Below are 22,530 nucleotides of genomic sequence, written 5' to 3'. Positions count from 1 at the left end.
ATTGGGACTTCCTGCTGAGAGCTGATACCTTTACAGATTATTGTGACTGCTGTCCCTTACAACATTTATATAAATGCCAGTGTTCAGCCATTTTCAATCACCACAAAATAGTCTAAAAGTAATTACTAAAACTAAGAAACTAGATTAAAATATGTATTATTGTTAATCCCTTATTTGCCCTTTGATCTAATAGGTTAAGGACGTTTTGTGCTTGTTCGTTTTGACTGCTAATAGTTCTGAAGACATTTACATTTCAGAACAGGGATTTAAAATATATATATAACAGCTGCTTTTTAAATAGAAAGTCTAATTATGCCTATGATTACACTCACTTTTGATTAGTATGCATACAAATCCCTACTCTCCTTGTGTATTCAAGCTGAGATCTGGATCACTGGTGCTCAGATTAAAGTACAAAAGAACAGCTTGACAAATGTGTGGTTAGACCAATGCAAAAAGTACTCTGAGTGTAGCTTTCATCTTCAAATGTTTTGTTGTTTTTTGTTTTTTACCTGTTAGTTACACACAGACCTGGATCCTGGCAGCAGCAAAATCAAGTATATCCTGTCAGGAGATGGAGCTGGAACAATCTTTGTGATTAATGACAAGACTGGAGACATTCATGCCATGAAAAGGCTTGACCGTGAGGAAAAAGCTGAATACACTCTAACGGCTCAAGCGGTCGACAGAGACACGAATCAACCTCTGGAGCCTCCTTCAGAATTCATTATTAAGGTTCAAGACATCAATGACAATCCCCCAGAGTTTGTGGATGGGCCATATCATGCCACAGTTCCAGAAATGTCCGTTGTAGGTATGTATGTCTAACCATTGATGAACTTTGCTGCTCACAGCTCAAATGATGCCAGTGTGCCACTGAGTGGTTGATGAATAAGATATTTATTATGTTGTTAACATTCATTTGCATGTTTTCAAATCTCTCCTTGGCCAAAGCTTTCATCTGCAGCACAATAGTAGAGTCCCATAGTAGTAAGAAAATGACTAGCAGATGTATTAATGTGTCTTTCTTTGTCCAACAACACTTTAGTGGGCTGAATTTATATTCCCCTTATGACGCTGTAGTTAAGAGTATCATTATTGAGAAGGATTTATCAAGATTTGTTCCAACATGACACTCTAATCCTATTGATAGTTTGTTGATGTTTAATTATCTGTTTGTGTATTTTCATACACAGATGTAGCACTTGCAGTGTGTTGATACATACTTATTTGTTTTCCTCTAAGTAAAAGTCTAATCAGAAAAGAACATTGAAATGAAAGATGATGTGCCTGGGAATTGATAGTTGGGCTCTAGAGTGGACTTAACCAATTAGACACAGGATTTGTGAGTGGGAAACAGAGAAAACTGTGGAAAAAGATGGTGAAAAGGCAAAATTAACAGTATGAAAGGGGAGAAATAATCTTCTTAACACATTTTGCTTATATTTATTTATTTAGTGAGATTAATGTGAATTGATTTCCTCATGGATTAGTCTATTAGTTGGGGCTTTTTCTGTGCATAGTTTGTCCTTTGTTCTGTACTTCCAAATGTAGAAGTATGTAGTTACAGAGGTACGTATTTATGTATTCATGTCCTCAGTCACTACTGGCACATACATATCAAGTGCAGGTGATATTTAGCTGTCACTAAAGCAAAAGGGAAGTAAACCTATCAAATGCAAGGAGTCAGTTTTAGGGTAATATAGCAATTACATATAAGCAAGGACATAAAAATCTGCCCTTGAAATGCAGAGTAAATTCTAATATTGTCTAGTACTAGGTTGAGGATGTGTTTTTCAGCAATTTGTCTACACCTGTCCAAGTGAGATAACTGAAGGAGTGTCATAGCAATTTGTAAACTAAAGCAGCACCCTATCAAAACGTTTCAAACACACCACTGTGTCATAGTTAGAAAGAGGAGGAATTTGAGCAGCCACAAGAATCCTCTCATATTCAGTACAATGCGCTCTACCAGGTCATTTTCAAATGTTGTAAGCATGGTGTGCTGACTAGATGGTGATACCCCAGGCTTCATTTGTTTTATCAACACTTCTCCAACAGATTTTGCTGTCTTGGTTGCATGGAATTACTTGTGTTGAAACTGATATGTGAATTTGCAAGCCTGCATGTCAGTTCTTCTACCAAAACAGAAGTTCCGTTTGTTAAGTTACTTTTAATTATGCAGCAGCACAAACATAATATGGACCTGCTTTTAGGAGATATTTTTGCCAAGCTCTAGGCAAGAAAATGGATTAATTAAAGTTGCTTAAACAAAGAAAGAAAGAAATCCAAACCACCTCTACCCCCTCCCCCCCTGACCCCAACAAAAAAGAAAACACCCAAAAACCCCACCACACTGAAGGCACTTGATCCTTACCTGAATGGAATTTGTTTGGTGTTCTAGGAAGGAAGAAAATTAAGATATATGCAGACAAGAAAAGACTGTTTCTGATCACAAAGGCTTCTGTAAAACTAATTTATATCTGTGCATATGAGCAACATCTATAATCCTTAGTAAAGATATCCCAATCCAAGGAGTATTCACTGTAAGGAAGAGGAAGGTAAAACCTCAAAACTTTGACAAGAAACTAGTCAGAAGATCAGATAAATACAAATCTAGTGAGTTGATTAACATCAAGATTAAAATACTGTAAAAGTGCAATGAGAGTAAAAGGTCAAACATTAAAGTGAAACAATTGAGAAAAGTGTTAGGGTGGAAGAGAAGAGGGGAAAATGTAAAGAAAATTGTGAGAGGTGAATTAACAGATAAAATTTTCTCTGGACCTTGTGTGTTGTTTATGTGCCCTTACTAGAGGTGCATGTTTTCAAGCTTTGAAGAAGCACATACAGATGCTTCTGCTCTTTTGATGAAAAGCAAATCTTTCTCAGCTGCCACTTCAAACCTCAGAGTAGGTTTGCCATTGCGTTGCATGGGTCATGAATGACTGTGTCTGTGCAGGGTATGCAGTAAAGGCTGGAAAGTTGAAGATGAGAATGTTACTCTTTCACTAGTGTTGCTGTTACTATTTCCTCTTGCCTCCCTCTTTATCCCACAGGTAGCAATATCTAAAGCTGTACAAAATGATGCTCTATAAATTATTTTCACTTGCTTTAAGTTTTGTTAGTCCTTTTCAAATTACTTTAACTCCTCTATAATGTTTATAATAACCTGTCTCCTTTCAGAGTACAAGGATTTTCTTTTCTTCTTCTTTTTTTTTTTTCCACACTAAGAGTATTTCACTTCCATTATCCACTTACTTAATTCCTGTTAAAGAGATCTCCACCCACTGTTAATTTCAGCCTTGACATTTCTACAACACAATCATTACCTGGCACTGTTCTTATTCGGGATAAAACAAAGTTCTGCTTAAACCTCTTCTTTCCTCAAAATGCTGATACCAATTCTGACTGCTCTGAAACAGAAGAGGAACTCATGTGCTCTATATATAGCATTTATGTAATGGGGATGCAGTACAAGGCATTTTATTTTTGGACCTCTGTGAAAATCGATGCATGAAACAAAGATTAACCTCTGATTATTCTGTAAGGTAATGTCGAGGTTCTAGCACAGTGCAGTTGTTCTAATAGGTACATCACATACTGGTTTTCACAGCTTCACATATTGCAATGGGTTGGAAGAGACCCTCAAAGGTCATCTTGTCCAATCCCCTGCACTGAGCAGGGACATCTTCAACCAAATCACGCTGCCCAGGGCCACATCAAATTTGACATTGAATGTCTCCAAGGATGGGGCCTCAACCACATCCCTGGGCAACCTGTTCCAATATTTTACCACTCTCATAGTGAAGAACTTCCTCCTTATGTCCAACCTAGATCTGTCTTGTTCCAGTTATGAACCATTGCCCCTCATCCTATTGCTACAAGCCCTTCTACACAGTCTTGTAGGTCCCCTCAAGATACTGAAATGTAGTTATAAGGTCTCCCTGGAGCCTTCTCTTCTCCATGCTGGACAGTCCCAATTCTTTCATCCTGTCTTCATAGGAGAGGTGCTCCAGTACTCTGATCATCTTTGTAGTCCTCCTCTGGACCCACTCTCTGCATGAGTTTTGTGTTGCTAGTTGGAAGAGATGTATTATACGAACATCAGTGGTATTTTTGCATTACTATCTGGAGCACGCTGCACCAGGAGGATGTGCAAACTGCAGTGTGCATGCAGGCTGTGAGTCTGATGTGTGTGCACGCCAGAATGGGAGATGATCACACGGATACGGCCACGAGCCAGCCTGTTTGATTGTGATGTTACGTATCGGTGATATCTGGAAAATCCTGCTTCCCTGCTAAAACAAAGGGAAGAATTTGCATGGCTTTCCTCCCACTGCTTTCTGCAGAGATGATTAGCGTTATCTCCAGTAGGAATACGATTAGTTTTACACTCTGTTATCTCCGGTAGGAATGATGCTCACTTTTCAGCTGTCTTCACAGAACGCACACCCACACACCTACTGAGTGCTGTGTATCGTCAGTGTGCAGAGTTATTCTGAAATAATTTATTTCTCTCTTTGAGGAAAGAGAGGAGCACATTCCAGAAGTTTTGAGAACTAAATTAAATTTTCCCTTCTTTCATCTTTTTTTTTTTTTTCTGTCCACATAATTCCTATGTAATCTGCCATAGCAAGCCCTGTTCCCCAAGTCCAAAATGATGAATTTGCTTGTGAAAGCTAATAGTGTATATGGAGAACATGTTCTTTGCTGAAACTGAGCACTTTAATCTTTTAATTCTGATATTAATTTTCTTAAGGAATTAAAGATCAAAAAGTGAAATCTGTGGAATCACTTCTTTGTAAGAGTATTGCGTTGCACAAATAGGAAATAATTCAATTTGCCTGTAAATCTTGTTTAATCACATTTAGATGTAAAGGGACACACTGGGAATGAAGCCCAGTTAAAACCTATAAAAACGAGACTCAGTTAAGCTTCTGGGAGGAAGAACCCCATGACATGACTCTTTTTTTTTTCCTTCCTATTTGCCTATGAGGTCAGCATGTATGGCTGCAATGAAGGTAGCATGGTATGTAAATGAATAAGCAATCTTAGAGCATCCACAGAGGTAATTTGAACTCATTCTGTAGCTTATTGAAAGGAAAGAGGAAGGCGGGGGGGGAAGGAAAAAAATACATACAAGAAAAGGAATAGGGGAAGGGGAAGGGGAAGGGAAGGAGAAGGAGAGAGAAGGAGGAGAAGGAGAAAGAAGGAAGGAGGAGAGAGAAGGAGGGAGAAGGAGAGAGAAGGAGAAGGAGAAAGAAGGAGGAGAAGAGAAAGGAAAAGGAAACGGAAAAGGAAAGGGAAAGGCAAAACAATACATCACGCCCTCCTCCAGTATCTCCTGTTTCTGTTTCTCAGCTATGCACAGAATCATGAATTCCCTGAAAGTAAGCTGCTAAGATGATAATGGGAGGAAAACCAGATATTGTCTCCCAACAGGATAGTTTCAGGATCGCTTTTTCAGGAGAGGAATGAGGAGTGAAATTTCTTGATTTTGTTCTTAGTGAAGCCGAGAGTGTTTAGACAGCTTGTGTCATGTTGAAAGACAGGAGACGACAGAAGTGGAGTGACAAACGTGTTGGTGAAATAAAAAAGGACACAGATGGAAAAAGAACAAAAGCCATAAGGGAAGAGAATTCTCTCATAGTTAGCCTGAATTAAGGTAAACAGACAAACTTTAATAGTCTCTAAATATTAAGAATTCCCCTGACAGTCATAAAACGCCCATCTTAAAACACAGTGTAATCCAGTCTGCTGTTGCTCTAGTAGTGTTTTTGCCTTTCACACTTGAAAATACTAACAGTGTGACAAAGCTGAGAATAATATTTTTCTCCTTAAATGCTTCCACAAAAAATGTTTACTGAGGGGTTAAAAGGTCTTTTCTGGAAAGGGTTTAGGATTTCAGTTGAGTCAGAATATCATTTTCCAGTTTTGGCACAGGCACATCTACTCAGCAATGTTTTCCTTTGGATCAAAGTTTACCCTTGATTAAGCCACTGTAAACAAAGGAATCATTCAATCTTTTTTCTTCCCCCTTGTGTTTTGTTTTTAGGTTGTTTTTGTTTTGTTGGGTGGGGGTGGTGTTGGTGTTGGGTTTTTGTTTGGGTTTGTGTTTGTTTATTTGTTTTTAATCTTGTTTGTTTCAAAAGGAGAACAGAATCATTTAGCTTAGCCAGAGTTATTTAGCTTAGCCATGTCTAGTAGAAGCACACTGTGCAGTGTAGCTCTTCTTTCCAGTTCTCCCAAAGCTATTAGTTCTCTCCCAGTTATAAATTCTTTGTAAAGGGACAAAATCTGCTAAATATGCAATCAAGAGGCAATATCTGATAGGCATAGTGATAAAATAACTGGATAAATTAGGAAGTTATGCTGAAAACCTCACCTCAAATGTTATCAAGATCAACCACACTGTCTTACTGGCTTTTTTTCCTATATATTCATTGATTTTTAAGCCACTGAGCATGACTGCTAAATCAATGATAGTTTGTCACGAAATTGTAGAGTAAAAGGACTATATTACTGGGGTCAACTACAAATTAGCCCAAAGGGTAAGTGCAGAGGGAGTGCAAAAGCCAAGGAAAAAAACCCAACAGATGTTGTAAAATATGGCAGCAAGGTAACAGCTGTTAGGAAATGTATATCTTCCCGTTGTCTTGTTCCTTGTTCATCTTGTGCATAATCAAATTCAGTATCTGTGGTACTGAAGAGTATTTTACGTGAGCAATTTATTGAGTGAGTGTGCACGGGGTTTGGTACATTCTCTTTTGGTTACAAGTTGAAATCTACTCCTAGCACAGATTTTTTTCACTGCTTCCCCAGTTTTTTAAAATGTGAAGTAAAAAGGAATGTTTATAACATTGGTAGGTTTTGTGTCTTGTTAGCTTTGAAAGCATGACAATTCATTTTTCCAAATAGCTATGCTTGTGGCATGAGCCCATTTGCTGGCTAGTTGATGATGCCAAAGTGGAAAGCAGACAGATGAGAGGAAGTCAGACCAGTAGAGAGTTCTGCCAGGCTGAGGCTTGATTAAATGCTACAGAAGTGGGTTGAAACATGTTTCCTCTTTTTCCAGTTGTGGGGAATGTAGGCAAGTTCTAACCATAAAGTGAAAAAAGAAAAGTTCTAGGTCAGAAATGAAGTTTAATGTGGTAATATTTTCACAGAAACTTTTATTAATATCACTTTTATCACTCTGCTAACACAAAAGATTTGGCTTTAGAACACTGGGGAGCAATACTTCTCAAACTCTGTTAATTCAGAGGTCTGTGTGTCTTTGATGGACACACTTGGCATTTGGGAAAATGAGACTCAGATCCAATTCCAATCTGTTGCTAGTCACGTCCCAAACTGTTACCTCTGTCTTTGTTTAGTTGCTGGACCTGCAGCAGCTAATGTTCCTCCACGAATACAGGAAAGGGATTGCCTGTGGAGCTGATGTCAATACAGCTTTCTCATGAATCAGCCAGTGGAGTACTGCTGGGCAGCTGATTCAACTCTCCCCTTTCCCTGGGGCCCAAATGGTCTCTGCTGCCATATGCTTGCTCCACGGTGGCCTGAGGGGGCAATACTTCAGAGTCTGCTTTTGCAACCTGGATTACAGTTGCTGGCATTATAGACTTCAGTGTACCAAACAAAGCAGGCAGAGCTTCAAAGCTGCAAGATTATACCAGCTGTTTTCTGGGTTTACAGGAGAAAGTTAGAAATGAATGAATTTCTGCAGTAAACAGCCAGGGCTGCTTTATTATTTCTTTGTATTTGAATACAATACACCTGAGCATAACCTGCAACTTCCATCAGCATCGACAAACCTTATGGTACTTTCCCTGCTTGGAAATGTAGTGTACAGTGATCATCCAATTTTACTGTCTTTTGCCTGGGGACCTCGCAGGAGGAATGCTGATGAAATAGTCAATTGATTAGAGACAAACAGTCTTTGAAATGTCCTGAACAAAAGAATAGCTATTTCTCCCTTCTCTCACAAATCTCAATTAATATTCTATAGTCAGGGTGATATCTAAAGGGAGAATTAAAAAAAGAAAAAGAAAAAAAAGTGACATGAAAAGGAAACATAATTCTTTAAGCCAAACATAAAATATATTTTACTCTTCTATTGTTGCCTGTGATGTTACAGGCTGTATTCTAATCCTAACAAACAGCCACCCAGGAGACTTTATAAAGGAATACCTGCAGGCTCTCTAATGGCACCATCTTATAAGTTGCAGCAAGAAAGAACTGCCAACCTTAAAACTGGAAAGGCAGTGTCCTTTCTTATTAGATTCACACAAGCTAAATCCAAGCAGCATGTAGCATCAGCAAGGATAATTGCCAGTTATCTCAGTCACTGCATCTGAATATATATTTCCTATATAAAACAGTTGTATTTCCAAATGATCACGTTAAAACGGCAGCAGAGTTCTAAAACAATTAGTTTATGCACAATAAATTGTCAGATATGCAGTTTATTAGATTTCATGGCCATGCTTCCTACAGTCCTCATTATACAGCTGTAAAATGCTGAAGGCTGCCAGCTTTCTCCATTGTCTGTGGGCTGTACAGAAAGCATTTTTCTCCTATGCATAGCAAGCACCTTGCGTATTTCTGCAGTTACACATTTGCATACAATACATCTTTTACCATTTCCCTCACATAATAAAAAGTCCTTAAAATGTCACATGAGCAATCTAAACCCAGTGTCTTACATGTGATAGTGTATTCAGTTGTTCAGAGAGTTTTGACTCATGCACATACTGCATGTTAGTAACATTTTTTAACTCACTGCTCTAAAAACTGCATTAAGAAATATGTAACATTTAGAAGAAACAACTCAGATTTCTCTTCTTCTAAACCTGACTTAGTCTATCAGAGATATAGGAAAAGATTTTGTTTTCCTGGGGGGAAGTTTCCTGCATTTAACTGCATAGTACTTCATAATTTCTTGTAGTACTTATTTCCTACTGTTGACCAAGCTGCTCCTCTTTCATTCTTTCAGGGTTTTTTTCCTAAGACACAGTTTTCAGGTGTTAAAATGTTTGGTTTAGACTATCCATTTTTGGGAGCAACTTCTGTCATTTCTCCTAAATCTCTAAAGTACTGAGTTCTGAAATGTCTTTATCTGTGCTTTCAATGTTGTTACATATGACTGCATAAAGCAAACTAGCAAAACAAGCAAGAAATGCTTTGTTACTCTAATATTTTAGATTAGTTTTTACAAACTGAATAGGAAAGGTATCAGTTACAGTTTATTTGAGTAAGTCCACATACCAGTACATAAATAAAAGGTGGCTACCAGGAGAATAGTCCCATGGTAAAGACAAGGGGCAAAGGGTACAAGTTACTGCTGGGGAGACTTTCACTGGACTCCAGAAGAAAATGTTTTCCCATGAGAACAGTCAGACGTTGGAATCATCTCCCAGAGGAAGCAGTGGAGTCTCCTACACTGGGCAGTTTTAAGACTCTGCTTGACAGGGTGCTGGGCCAGCTCATTTCCACCACACCTATCACCCAGAAAGTTTGGAGCAGATGATCCTTGGGGTCCCTTCCAACCTGGCATTCTGTGATTCTATGCAGTGTATAAAATTGTCTATATGAGTATTTAAGTGCACATAGGTGTTCAGATATATATGGGACCAAATGTAAATGAAAACAGAAGTCTCACAGGTTTTGTCTTTGCCCTATATGTTGATGTGGCAGCTTCCATGCTTGAAGTTCCTGGAAGGCTAATATTATAGATTGGTATGGCCTATTTTGAGTGCCATCTACATACAAGAGTAGTTGTATGATAGAAATTAAGGCGTTCACATTAGCTGCCTAATTTAATGTGGATTCCTCTCTGGTCAATCAAGAAAGGACCCCATGAGAGGACAATTATATCTTTCTCCCTTAGAGCAGAAAGCTAGTGCAACCAGGTACTGGCTAATACCTAATTTAGCCAGTTGAGCCTAAAACTGAGTTTTATGAATAACCCTCATTTCATTCTTCCTTACCTTAATCACCATAAACAAGATCGTGACAGCATCACAGTATTTCACTACTTAGAGTCAAATAAATTACAGCTGGGAAAAACAAATTACCCCATTAGTTAATCTTCCTGTCTTTCTAGGGTTTTCCCTTAGAATACATTATCTAGCAGCCTGTGCAATAGAGTGAACTCTTCAGTGAGAAGAATTCTGTTATTTCCCTTGGGGAGCTATTCCTCCTTGTACAATTTCTCATTGTAAGGAAGCTTTTGTTGTTGTTTTTCTCTTTGCAGAAGATTAAGTGAAGTCTTGTATCTATGAACTTATATGGTTCTCATCACCCACATATCAGTATTTCATCTGTACAGTACACAAATTTTCTTTCCCATTTCTCCCTTCAGGAGTGGCTGTGTCCAGGATTGTTCTAGAGATACAGTAGAATACGTGCTGGTCTTGTTGTCCCTCTAGCATGCCAAGTGTAAGTTGCCCATTTGTCCTTTAGTGGACCATTCTCTACCCCTTACCACTGCTTAGGATGCCACTTGCCACCCCCATTAATTTTACAGCTCTGAAAGGGGTCCACTGGGCACTTAGCAAATGCTTTTATATTTTTGGTATGCTTTTCCTGAAGTGTAGGGAGATCTGAAAGATCCACACAAGACCTCTGTCATCTGTTCTTAAATCAGACCTTAAAACTCTTGTATGATGCCTACACACTGCAGGCACTGTGGGGTAGGTGTGTTGACCTGACAGCAGCTAGGTCAGGCAGCAGCACCACTATGTGCTGACAGCAGTGCTGCCCAGGATGATTTATGTCCTCTTCTCATCTCCTGCTGTCTCTGCATTTGTCATTCTTAGTTCTTGGCTCTTGGAGTCTTTGGGGTGAGAACTTTCTTGCATTGTGAGACTTGATACACACATTAGGCTTTTAGATCTTTGGCAGTAAAGTGTCTATTAATAATAATAAAAATCCATTCAAGTACTGTTGTAAAAGGTAGGAGTGAAATAACGTGCCCCTAAAATCCTCATTAAACATGCTCACACATGTGTGTGTGAATATCTGCATGGAGACCAAGCTCTGCAGTTTAAAATACCGATGATAATATTTTCAGTGCCTATTTTGCATATGTTAACAAGTTCTGAAGTGCTTCAGACAGATTTCTGTTCCACAGACTTTTCCTTTATTTGGTTAGCAAAATCTCGAGTTCATGGATTATGTGTTTAGAAATGGTCCCATGGAATAATACAGGATAATAAAGGCTTAAAATGATGCTTTTGTATTTTAAAACATCAGCAACAATTAAAAACAAATAAGAATAAGGGTTTTTTTTCAGCTTTGAGGCAGTAATAATTTACATGTCAAGAAGTTATACAGCTTTTTATGAGATTATTGCCGTTTTATTCAATAAAAAATTGTTACCATGACAACAAGTGTCTTGCTACCTGTGAGATTATAGCAAAGAAGGACAGTGAAGAAAAAGCTTCATTTTGGAAAGAATGCTTATCTGACCTGCTGAATACAAACAATGCTTTGCTTTGACCACTCTGGACTGCAGGGTTGCTGTCAGCCAAACTCAAAATCTAGCTAGAGATATTGAAGCACAGTGATCCTCTTAGAGAAACAAAACAGTTGGTAAACAATGATAGGTCTTTTTTCATGTAAATATACTCTTAATGCCCTGTCAGGTCGGTAAGCAGATCTACTGAATGAAATGGTGATTTCAGGATTTGGGGAGAGTAGGAGAGAAAGGGTGAGGGAGACCTGAAAGGGTATCAGAAAAAAACCCAAACTGACAATCCAGAAGTCCTTGGGAAAATGAGACAACCTGGTCCCACTGGGTTGCATGATGGTCACTTCTTTTATTTTTCCCAACCATTACAATCTTTCAACAAAATGGTTGCTTCACTGAATATGGATTCATGTAGATTTCTGGCACCAGCTATGCATTACCTCCTTTACAACACACAAGTTGGATGATTTTTTTTTTTTTCCAGTACACACATTTCACTGCCACACAAAGGAATTTGCTTTCCTGCTCCTTGTGGTGGTGTGCACATTTTTCTTTCTGACTAATGTGCAGAATCTGTACCCTGACTTGCACATAAAAACGCAGCCAAAACAACAGAAGAGCACTAACTGAACACACACATCTTATTTTTATGATGCCTTTTAATCTTAGTTTGCTAGCAAACACAGGCTTTCTTACCTAGCCATATAAAAATACTTTTGTTGTTGATTGCATCTCTGATTGCTAGCCTGTTGCAAAGAGGAGCTACGAAACCTGACATTAAGAGAGTAAAACAATCAGCAATGGTTAATGGCTAAATCACATTAGAAGTGTTCATTAATTAAAATCTGTTGAACCTCTTTGCAGTCCATATTTAATCATAGGGTCATTAGCATTGCAAAAGTGTACCTCAGGAAAAAAAAGAAGAAGAAGGAAAAAGAAAACAACAAAGAAAATGTAGAAAGTTTTTTTTTTTTTAACTGAAAATCATAAGAGTTTGCCTCATCTATTGAAAAAATGGATTTGGTTTGCAGAAGGCAATATTAGGTACATAAAGCAAAAAGAAGCAGTGATTATGTTGTTGGGCCATGTTATATAAAACCGCTGTATTATTGCAATTAGGACAACAGTGACTCGGACTATAATAGTGGCTTTCTTGTAACAAATGGCACCAATTCAAATTTATGGTCTCTGGCTAAATGAGTTTGTTGTAGCATTGACAAAGAAACAAACACAAGCCAAATGCAGTCAAAATGAAGCACAAACAGAAACCTTTGGCTGTTTATATGCCGGGTAGAACCCAGAATGTTGTTTTTCAAAGAGCATTTACTTAATAAATAGTCTTCCCTGCATTCTTACTGCTTTTCCAATGCATTTTTTTTTCAATCTTTAAAACTTTAAGCACATTATGCATGTTAAAAATATTTATCTATGAGTAGTTTATAGCTGTAGTGCCTGTACTAGAGTAAAATCCTACTTGATGATCCAAAGCACAGAAAGTTCTGCTGTGTTCTGGAGACCGCCTAAAGAACAGCATTGGTTTGAGTTCCTTGTTTTCTGAGGAACAGGAGAGAAGCTGGTGGATCACTTCGCTGCCAGATGGGGCCATGCTAGAGCTTGCATGACAGTCTGCTGATCTGCTCCGCTTCATTGGTATTCTCTCCCTGTAAGAATGACTAATGTTGTGCCTGTAGACAAAAGAAATGACCAGTGCAAACCATAGGAATTTTTCTCTACATTACATTACTTTTCTCCCTCAAGAATTTCTCAATTCTCCAGATCTTTTCTTCATACCTAGGGTTTTGTCACTTTGGGGAGTGGGATAGATTGCTGCTTCTTCTGGACCCTTAGCATAGATTGCTACTTCCTCAGGACCCTTCGCATCTTGCAGTGGAACCAGATCTACCAACACTGTCAGCAGCTACAAAGGAGACAGAGTTTGCTCCTTTATATACTTCTTACTGCTAGTGGGAACATACTCATGTGGCAAGTTTCCCACTTGCAGATTTGAATCAAGGCCTAAAAAAAAAAGTAGTTCAAATTAAAGGTGATAGCATTTAAACTATGTAAAAGCTTAACTCATTTTAATAGTGGAAGTAATTTCCTTAATTTCTGTTTCCTGATCGCTTACATCTTTCAGAAACAATTTGTTTAATTTTAAACCATTTAAATTTTAAAATTTAAACAATTTAAGATTGTTGGGAGCAAATGACTGAATTTGTCAGAGCGTCTCAGAGCTCTGTGTGGTGGTTGGAAATGAAGTGCTGACTGGCAGAGACTGGCAGTGTGAAAAATTGGTGAGACTCTGGAACAGGTTGCACAGGGAGGTTGTGGATGCCTCTTCCCTGGGGGTGTTCAAGGCCAGGTTGGACGAGGCCTTGAGCAGCAGAGTGTAGTTGAGAGGTTTCCTGGCCCATGGTGGGGTGGCTGGGGTAGATGATCTCTAAGGTCCCTTCCAATCTATGCTGTTCTGTGATTTTATAAAATTGATTTCTATGAGCAAGGAAAGTATTTTTCTATTCCTTTCATTATACTCGCACTTCTAGTGACTTTAAGGGAAAGAAAAAGAAGCATACCCCCTACCCAACTTTTCTGTATATCAGCAGTGAATGGGAATACTGATTATTAAACAGTATGTGAGGGAGTGGAATATCTTCCCTGTGAGGAAAGGCTAAGGGAGATGGGTCTCTCGAGCTTGGAGGAGGCTGAGGGGTGACCTCATTCATGTTTATAAAGATGTGAAGGACAGTGTAAGGAGGGCAGAGCCAGGCACTTCTCAGTGATGTCCAGTGATAGGACAAGGGGCAATGGGTGCAAGCTGGAGCAGAGGAGGTTCCACATGAAGATAAGGAAAAACTTTTTCACTGTGAGGGTGACAGAGCCCTGGAACAGGCTGCCCAGCGAGATTGTAGGGTCTCCTCTGGAGACATTCCAAACCCATTTGGATGCATTTCTGTGTGACCTGCTCTAGGTGATCCTGCTCTGGCAGGGGGGTTGGATTGGATGACCTCTCAAAATCTCTTCCAACCTCTAACATTCTGTGATTCTGAGATATGTTTTTTGAATGTAGGTATAAATTTCAGATAAACTTGGAGGCTTAGTAAGTGATTATTTTATATCACAAGGGAAAAATCTTGAGAGCTAAGCATCATGACTGGAAGCAATGTTAGACACCAATTGCCTCTTTTTATTAAGGCTTATTCAGCTTTAAAGTTTAATGAATACTTGGGACAAAGGATGCATTTATCAAAGAATCAGCATAGCCATTTTAGTTTTGAAATCTTGGAATAAATATCTATAAAAGTCTTCAGGAATTCTCAAGTGAAATAAGAAAAGGATAGACATTATATATCAAATCTTTCTAAACAAGCAATGTAATTATGCTGAAGTCCTTTGAAATGAGAGCCAGCTAGGCAAATCAAACACAATCTCAAAGAAGTCAACAGTTTCACTTCTTTATTTTCCTTTGTGTATGAAGTATATCATGGAAACAAAGTGGAACAGCCCAGATAAAATACTCTTACAACAATTTTCACTGTGATGAGCCTTATCTTATTCCAGCCATGTCACATTTTGTAATCTTCTGCACAAAACTCTTCTGTCATGGAAGATTACAAAACAGAAGTGTTATGATGGTAGACACAGAAGCCTTGAACATCACCTGGGATTTCAGTTTGAATGCGTTGAAGAAAGCACTGACCTCTACACTCATATTTGGAAAAAAATCTTTACTGAAAGCATGGTCATGCACTGGAACAGGCTGCCCAGGGAGGTGGTGGGGTCACTGTCCCTGGAGGTATTCAAATGTGTGGACATGGCCCTTTGGGACATGGTTTAATGGCCTTATGGTGACAGTTGTACTTGATCTTAGAGGTCTTTTCCAACGAAAACAATTCTATAATTCTTTGATTTGGTATCACACATGGGACAGCAACTTTGAAGTGCAGAGAATGTCCTTCAGGGACGGTGTGGCTGTAGCCTGAATTCTGCAAGAGGGGAAATACAGATTGACTAAGAGATGGCTTTCTGCAGGAACACCAGAATCAAGAACTTTATCAACTGGTGTATGACTTACAGAAGGTGGGTCAACAAAACTAAAATATGTGAGACAATTCTAGCAGCTGCATCTTTTCATGCTGTGTAACTATTCTATGCAAGCCATGAAAAGTCCTTTTGTTCATCTCTTCCTGCTACATTCAAACTCAAGCTTCCTGCATACTTCCTTGGTACTGGTGCCTGTGTAATTTATTTTCTGTAGTCTACGCCCTGGCCTCTGAGTGTGCCCTGTGGTTTCTTCCCTGTTACTGTTTTTATTCTCCTGTGTCAGAAGCAGGACACTGAGGATGTCATCTACAGACTAAAACTGCTGTACTTGCTGCAAGGCTGGGGACCATGTTTATATCATCTGTCCCCTTAACTATTTTCACTCAAAGCTAGCAAGGACTGTCTGTTAGCATCTGAGTATGCAGTAACATTTGTAATTGGTCAGACAACAGATTTCCAATGGTAATTCCTTCCAAACCAGCCATAAAGTTGAGGATAAAGTCCATCTCTGATGCCCAGTGGCAGATCTAAGATTATTATATTAAAGTTAAGGTATAAGATCACCTTTCAACATCAAAAAAGAGCTAAGCTTCAAAACATAACCAGTTTGCATGTCTATAAGAACAGGTTCAGCAAGTGTCTATCAAAGGTAGTTGCAACATAATAGTCTTTGCATTCCTCATCCACCTAGTGGATCAGCTACAAGCCATGTGGAGTTTTCTGGTCCCTACTGAACAGCATGAGGGAAGCTGGTGGATTGCTTTGCTGCCAGATGGGGCCGTGCTAGAGCTTGCATGACAGTCTGCTGATCTGCTTCCCTTCATTGATGTTCTCTCCTTGTAAGAAAGGCTAAATTCATGCCAGTAGCCAAATGACAAGTATAAGCCATATGATTATTTGTTTTTCTTCTAGTGAGATGTTTTTTATGCAACCTATATTCCTTTCCCTGGGAATTATCTCATTATTCCCATGCAGCAAACCTGCTGCATCTTCAGGAGCTGCAGAACATCCAGTCTATAAGCAAGGTGCTATCCATCTCTTGTGTCTATCCCACATCCTGCTAGCCCCACATCTTGTCCTGGTATTTGAAGTGGCCATGTGGGAAAGCACAAAATGGAAGCTATTGGGTGATATGAAAATTATCTCTAAATATGCAAACATGCCTCAAAATTATTTGCAGGTACTGTAGCTCACAAAACTGTCCAATGCCACCGCAGTAATGTGCCATGCAGAGAAAGACGAGAGCGCAATGCAAGGATGTGCCAAAGGGATCTCCTTCTCCTTGAGTTTGCTGTTCCTGTCCTGATGTGACATGTTATTTGGATTCAACTTCACTTGAGGTTGAAGGGCAAGCTGCTTTTATTGCCATAGCTGGAAAGGGGGATATTTTCCTCTGTAATTCTTCTTCTTTCTGAATATGGGAAACATAATTCAGCCTTTAACCTGTTCTCCTACTTTTGCTTTCTCTTCCTTTGCAGATATTGTTGTTATTGTTAGCCTAATTAATGGCATCATTATATTTTTAAGTCATCCAGAAAGAAAAAAGTCTCTGCAACAGGCTTAATATAACTAACTAAACTTAATTGGATTTTGCTGCTTTCAGAAATGGGAAGTGTTATGTTGCCTAAGAAGTAAAAGAGGAATTTCCCTTTTTTTTTTTCCTTCTTCTATTTTTTGGTCAGAGAATGGAATTTGTAGCTCTGGCTAGACAACGGCCCCCTCAGTGGCAAAGACTCATTTCAGAGACAATAGATGTTGTCCTAGTTGTCACTGTGGCCATATCAGACCATTATTATGGCTGGAAGCCAAGAGGGAAAAAATAATACTTTTTAGTATTGCTTTTCTAGGTGGTTTCTGTGAGTGGGCAAGGTTCCTTCAAATGTGATTTTGCAAATCTTAAAATGCAACATATTATATTGTATTATTGACCTTGTATTTCATATCCTTTTGATATGATTCCTTTACAAACGCTTGAAGTCTACACAGATCTAGCAGGTAGCTTTAAATGCATTCTACAAAGAAACCTTAAATAATACAGCTACTAGAAAGGTTATTCTTTTACCCAGAAATTCACTCTGCTGGCATATATCATCTGTAAGGAAAATGTTGTGTTTGTGTTCCACAAGTAATGTTTTAAGTCATTGCTGAGGTTCTTTTTCTTCTTTTTATTATTGTCATACAACTCACAAAGAAATTAAATTTTGCTTCCAATTATTTTCTGAATTGTTATGTAAATATCTATGAAGAGTGTAAACAGGAGTTTTGTGTCTTCTTTTTATTTAGGCACCTTTGTAACTAAAGTAACAGCTACAGATGCAGACGATCCAGTTTATGGAAACAGTGCCAAACTGGTTTATAGCATTCTGGAAGGACAGCCTTACTTCTCTATTGAGCCACATACAGGTAGGTGACTCTGACTATGAATCCCTCGGCTATATTTACACTTTAAACAAGAGGTTTGAGGTAGATGGATGTCTGTATTACCAAGTTCTAACCCAGGTCTCACTTTTATTCTGTCAGAGGTTGGCCATGTGAAAAAACAGAGTGAAGTCCTGTATTAATGATAATGTAAGGAATGGTGATGTTATTACTGCAGATGCTACTGAAGCAAAACTGTGTGACTTAGAACCGATTAGGGGTTGAAAGACTTGGCCTGAGGAATTTAATGAACATAACATAATTTTCAATATGAGACTAGAGTATTTCCAGTTAAAGCAAGTACAGTTTAGCTTGGGAATGTTAATTAATATATTGTGTGTTTCCCTTAAAATTTAGTTTACTTTCTTCACTGGGTGGGTCAGAGGAAAGAAAGAACCTGAAGCTGTGCTTGGTATAAAGTTTTATTAGCATCCATTTAGGATGAGTTTATTTCTGTCTGGCTTTAAAGTCTTGAAAGTCATGTGAAAGAAGTGTCAATAAATCCATTCCCTCTTGTTTTCTGTACATATGTTGTACTTACAGCAAATTTGTTTTGAGAAGTGCTTTTTAAAGTGATCTGATATTATTTCTTATATTCCTTCACATGTTACTGGAAACTGTTTTTAATCTCTGTGAGTCAAGCAGCTGTCCTCTAAGGAGAAGAAAACTGTAGCTCATTTTAAAGTGTACATAGCCCCATAAAGAAGGGAGTAAAGCAGGAGTAAAAACCCCTGTCCTCGTGTAAATTAATGAAATTATTAAATAAATGGTAGGAAAAATTATAAAAGGATGCTTTGCATAGATCAAGTCTGCTAAGTTTTCTCACCAACATAAAAAAGTGTACTCTTGGATTCTTTAAAGTCCAGAAGTTCTTTAACTCTTTCTGGTGAGATTGCATAAGAGAAATTATTTCCCTTTCATAGAAATGCCCCAACTTGTAGGGCAAATAGTATCAGATGATAAATATTAATAGATTAATGGATTAATCCATTAAAGTATTTCCTTCTGGTTGATGGGCAACTATCCTAAATGTGCAAACAATCTCTGGAACACCATTCATTATTTTATTTTATGCTGCATGTAAAGCAGACTTTTACAAAGCACAGCACAACAGGAGAACAGTGGCTTGTTTAAAAAGTAACTATGTCAAGAGACTGTGATTAGTGAGGCTCCTTAGTTCATGCTCCTGATTTCTCACAGGTCATGTGGAAATATGAGCCAGAACAGACCTCTGGCCATCAAAAATATGTATCAAAATATGTGACTTGATTTTTATTGTTTTTGTTACTATTAAATATTGTTGCCTTCAGTAACAACTTGAGCTAATTAGAGGGGGATTAGCTGCAGGAACTTTCTCAGTTTCTACTAGGGAATGTTGGTGCTGTAGCATGGGAACACATCATCTCTCACAGAGGAGCCAACAAGTATATTCCTTACCTGCACACATTTTTCATTTCTTCCACACAAAAATAGCCTGTAAGAAACATTCTAAATGTATAAAAATGTTTAATTTTGCTCAGGTTTATTATTTGTGATGCAGTAAAACCTTATGCTTAATGCAATGAAGTAACTATTCTTCACCTAGCAAGGCGATTTTCATTATGATGAAAGCCTGAAAAAGCTCCAAAGCTTTTTGGTGAAACCTGAAAATCATGATTTTTCAGTAGCATTACATCCCTCCTCCTACCTTCTTTTCCAGTTACAAATATTTCTTTGAGTAGCAATTCTATTACCATGAAAATGTCACGTTAGTTTCTACAGGGAATGTAATCATAAAGATTTCAACTGTGGCTTCACATTGTGGAGCTACTCTGGAATGAGTAAGTGGCTTCATATACACCACTTTTCTAGATCTAAGTAAGACATCAATTATGTTCTTTTCTAAACTATTACAACTGATTGAGTTTATGTATGGAGGGTGTCATCTCTTTCTTTGCCATCCCTTCATGGCCTTCATCTACAGCGTAACTACCATACTCTTACAGCTACCCACCAGTAGTCTGTTAAATCCAGAGAGTATGCAGCTGGTTTTGTGATGTTAGATGGACCTATCTATTTCTTATAATGCTTTAAAATGTGAAGAATTTGCTCCTGTGTCTGAGATTTGTCTTAATTCAGTCAGAGAACTCAGTCATACTTGAGGAGGGCAGATGTAGACTGGATATTAGGAAGAAATTCTTTACAGTGAGGGGGGAACTGGTTGCTCAAGGAGATTGTGAATATCCTGTCCCTGGTGGCGTTCAAGGTCAGGCTGGATGTAGCCTTTAGCAACCTGGGCTCATGGAAGGCATCCCCTGCCCATGACAGGGCAATTGGAACTAGGTGATCTTTAAGGTTTTTTCCAACCCAAACCACTCTATGAATCTATGAAATGTTAGAAGGTATAGGGCCCTCCAGCATGCATTTGTTTAGGATAAGAAAACAATAAATATAGATAAAAGTCAAGTCATTGAGGAAAGCAGACACAGGTAGTCATGTAGAAAATGCAACTGCACATTAAACAGGGTGAAAAAGATTGCTCTGATACCCATCAGCCTTATAGTTGTGTTTCCTCTGAAGAGAATTGTTGATTTCTGCAAACGTGGAGCTATGAAGCAGATTTTCTTGGTAACAGCAGAATTTTGGAGCAAGAGTATGATAATGTTTATTATATACCAGAGAGAGCTTTTGCATGCAGTCTCAAAATGCCAATAATATTACACTAAGATAGCTACAATTTTGCAGTAGCTTGTGGCACTCTGTATTTCAGCTTTCAGAGGTAGTGGTGCATAACACATGCGCACTAGTTAAGCAGCTATTTAATTTGGACGGTAGAGCTGGTGCCACGGACAGATAGAGTGGAAGGTGCATTTTAACAAAATGTCCAAAGCAAATAAAAAGTACATTTGAGTACATCTTTATCCAGCCTTAGCAATGTGAGTTGTCACAGTGAATGTTTCCTCTCAGTAACTAAGCCAGGGAAATGCATTACCTTACCTCAGTGAAAGCTGTCATGTGGAAAGATTCATAGAATGCATCAGGTTGGACTGGACCCTCAAAGGTCATCTTGTCCAATCCCTGCAATCATCGGGGACACCACCAACTTGATCAGGCTGCCCAGGGCCACAAGTCTGATCTTGGATGCCTACAGGGACAGGGCTTGAACCACATGCCTGGCCAAGCGGCTCCAGTATGTTACCACTGTCATGCAAAGAACTTCCTCCTAATGTCCAACCTAAACCTACCCTCTCCAGTTTCAAACCATTGCCCCTAATATTGTCTGTAAAGGAGCCATGCAGAACAGAGCCATGTAGGGGATAGAGGAATCCAACAAAGCATCAATTCAGTAAGTGTTTTGAACCAAGGCATGAGCCTAGGGAGCAAATCATCTGGGCAGAGACAGTACATTGCACAGGCAGGTGTAAATAACCAAAACCAACACCTCACTCCTGTAAGCCTCCAAACTAAAAGACGTTTGGATACTATAGTGATGGCATACAAAACATAGCAGAGCAGCCAGCTATAGCAGTGCCTTAGCTAAACCAAGCCAGGTACTGTGTCTTTCCCAAAATTGAATCATTGGTTTAGGAAATAACTCTGCTGAAGTGAACTACTTCCAAATGTAAATATTTTATGTAATTCACGAGAGTGTACCAAATGTTATCAAAATATAGCTACTTAGAGCTGATCTACTTACTATTTTTCTAGATGACTGTCCTTCTATTAACTTTATTTATTGGAAATTAAGACTAGGTTCAGACCTGTGTAGCTGCCAGCTCTAGGACTGCCATAGCTAGTCTTTACTGCCTATAATTTTTTTTCATTTGCTGGCTCACACCAAAGGCTTTCTGACCTTGCTGCTTTGTTTTAATGATAGGCTGAGAGCTGATCATGACAAAAATTCCAATCATGTCTCTCAGTTTCTCTCTCTTCTGTAGCACTCTGAACAAAAAGTGGGAGCAAAGGTATAGGATGTGGCTTCATGTTTACTGTGGAAGGTGTTGCTGCACCTGAGGGTAAACATGAAGAAAGCAGGTGCTTAAACTTCTGCTTTTTTTGTTCCTACAAACCTGGCATTAACTAGGTGCAGTCCTTACCTGAATCACACTCTTGGTTGAAATTCTGACATTACTCTCAACCTCCTTGCTGAAACAATTTTATAATGCTGGGTGCACAGAAATAAGTACTGGTAAGTGACCCATAAAACAATAATTTTCCATTACCTTATATGAAAAATGCATACACTTCTGCAGTTCTAGCTTCTTAAGTTCTTCTGTACGAGCTACAGACACATGAACAAAGGTAATTTAGAAGTTATTTTTCACTCAGTGCTCTGAATATGGCTTAGGGTAAATGCTCTTTTGATGGCTTGCTCTGAATATTTTTTTGCCTTTCATAGGTGAATTTTAATATGACCACTGGTTTGTTGGCTAGAGAGTAACTATAAATAATACATTAAAACGATACAGATTCAGATTTACTCCGAGGCTCAGCTTACGATGTGGTGACATCAGATTAGTAATGAAACTCAGGGTGGACTGAAATATATTCCATAAAACATTATTTTTGCATCTGAGTAACTGATTTCAGGTTTCCTGCCTAGTGTGCATTATTTATAAAGG

At 38.6% G+C, this 22,530-nt stretch overlaps 1 protein-coding gene across 3 annotated transcripts in view; it reads left to right on the top strand.

Annotated features, from left to right (window-relative positions):
* CDH8 (cadherin 8) overlaps positions 1–22,530 on the top strand; it is a 165,451-nt gene that overhangs the window by 60,892 nt on the left and 82,029 nt on the right. For all 3 annotated transcript variants that reach the window (XM_054169904.1, XM_009901138.2, XM_054169905.1), the window contains exons 3-4: positions 520–814; positions 17,795–17,914. In XM_054169904.1, the coding sequence (XP_054025879.1) occupies positions 520–814; positions 17,795–17,914 (415 nt within the window). The remainder of the gene's footprint in view (positions 1–519; positions 815–17,794; positions 17,915–22,530) is intronic.

This window comes from Dryobates pubescens, chromosome 19 (genome assembly GCF_014839835.1).
Source record: "Dryobates pubescens isolate bDryPub1 chromosome 19, bDryPub1.pri, whole genome shotgun sequence".
NCBI classification, from domain to species: Eukaryota; Metazoa; Chordata; class Aves; order Piciformes; family Picidae; genus Dryobates; species Dryobates pubescens.
This window is presented reverse-complemented; position numbering and strand designations above follow the sequence as displayed.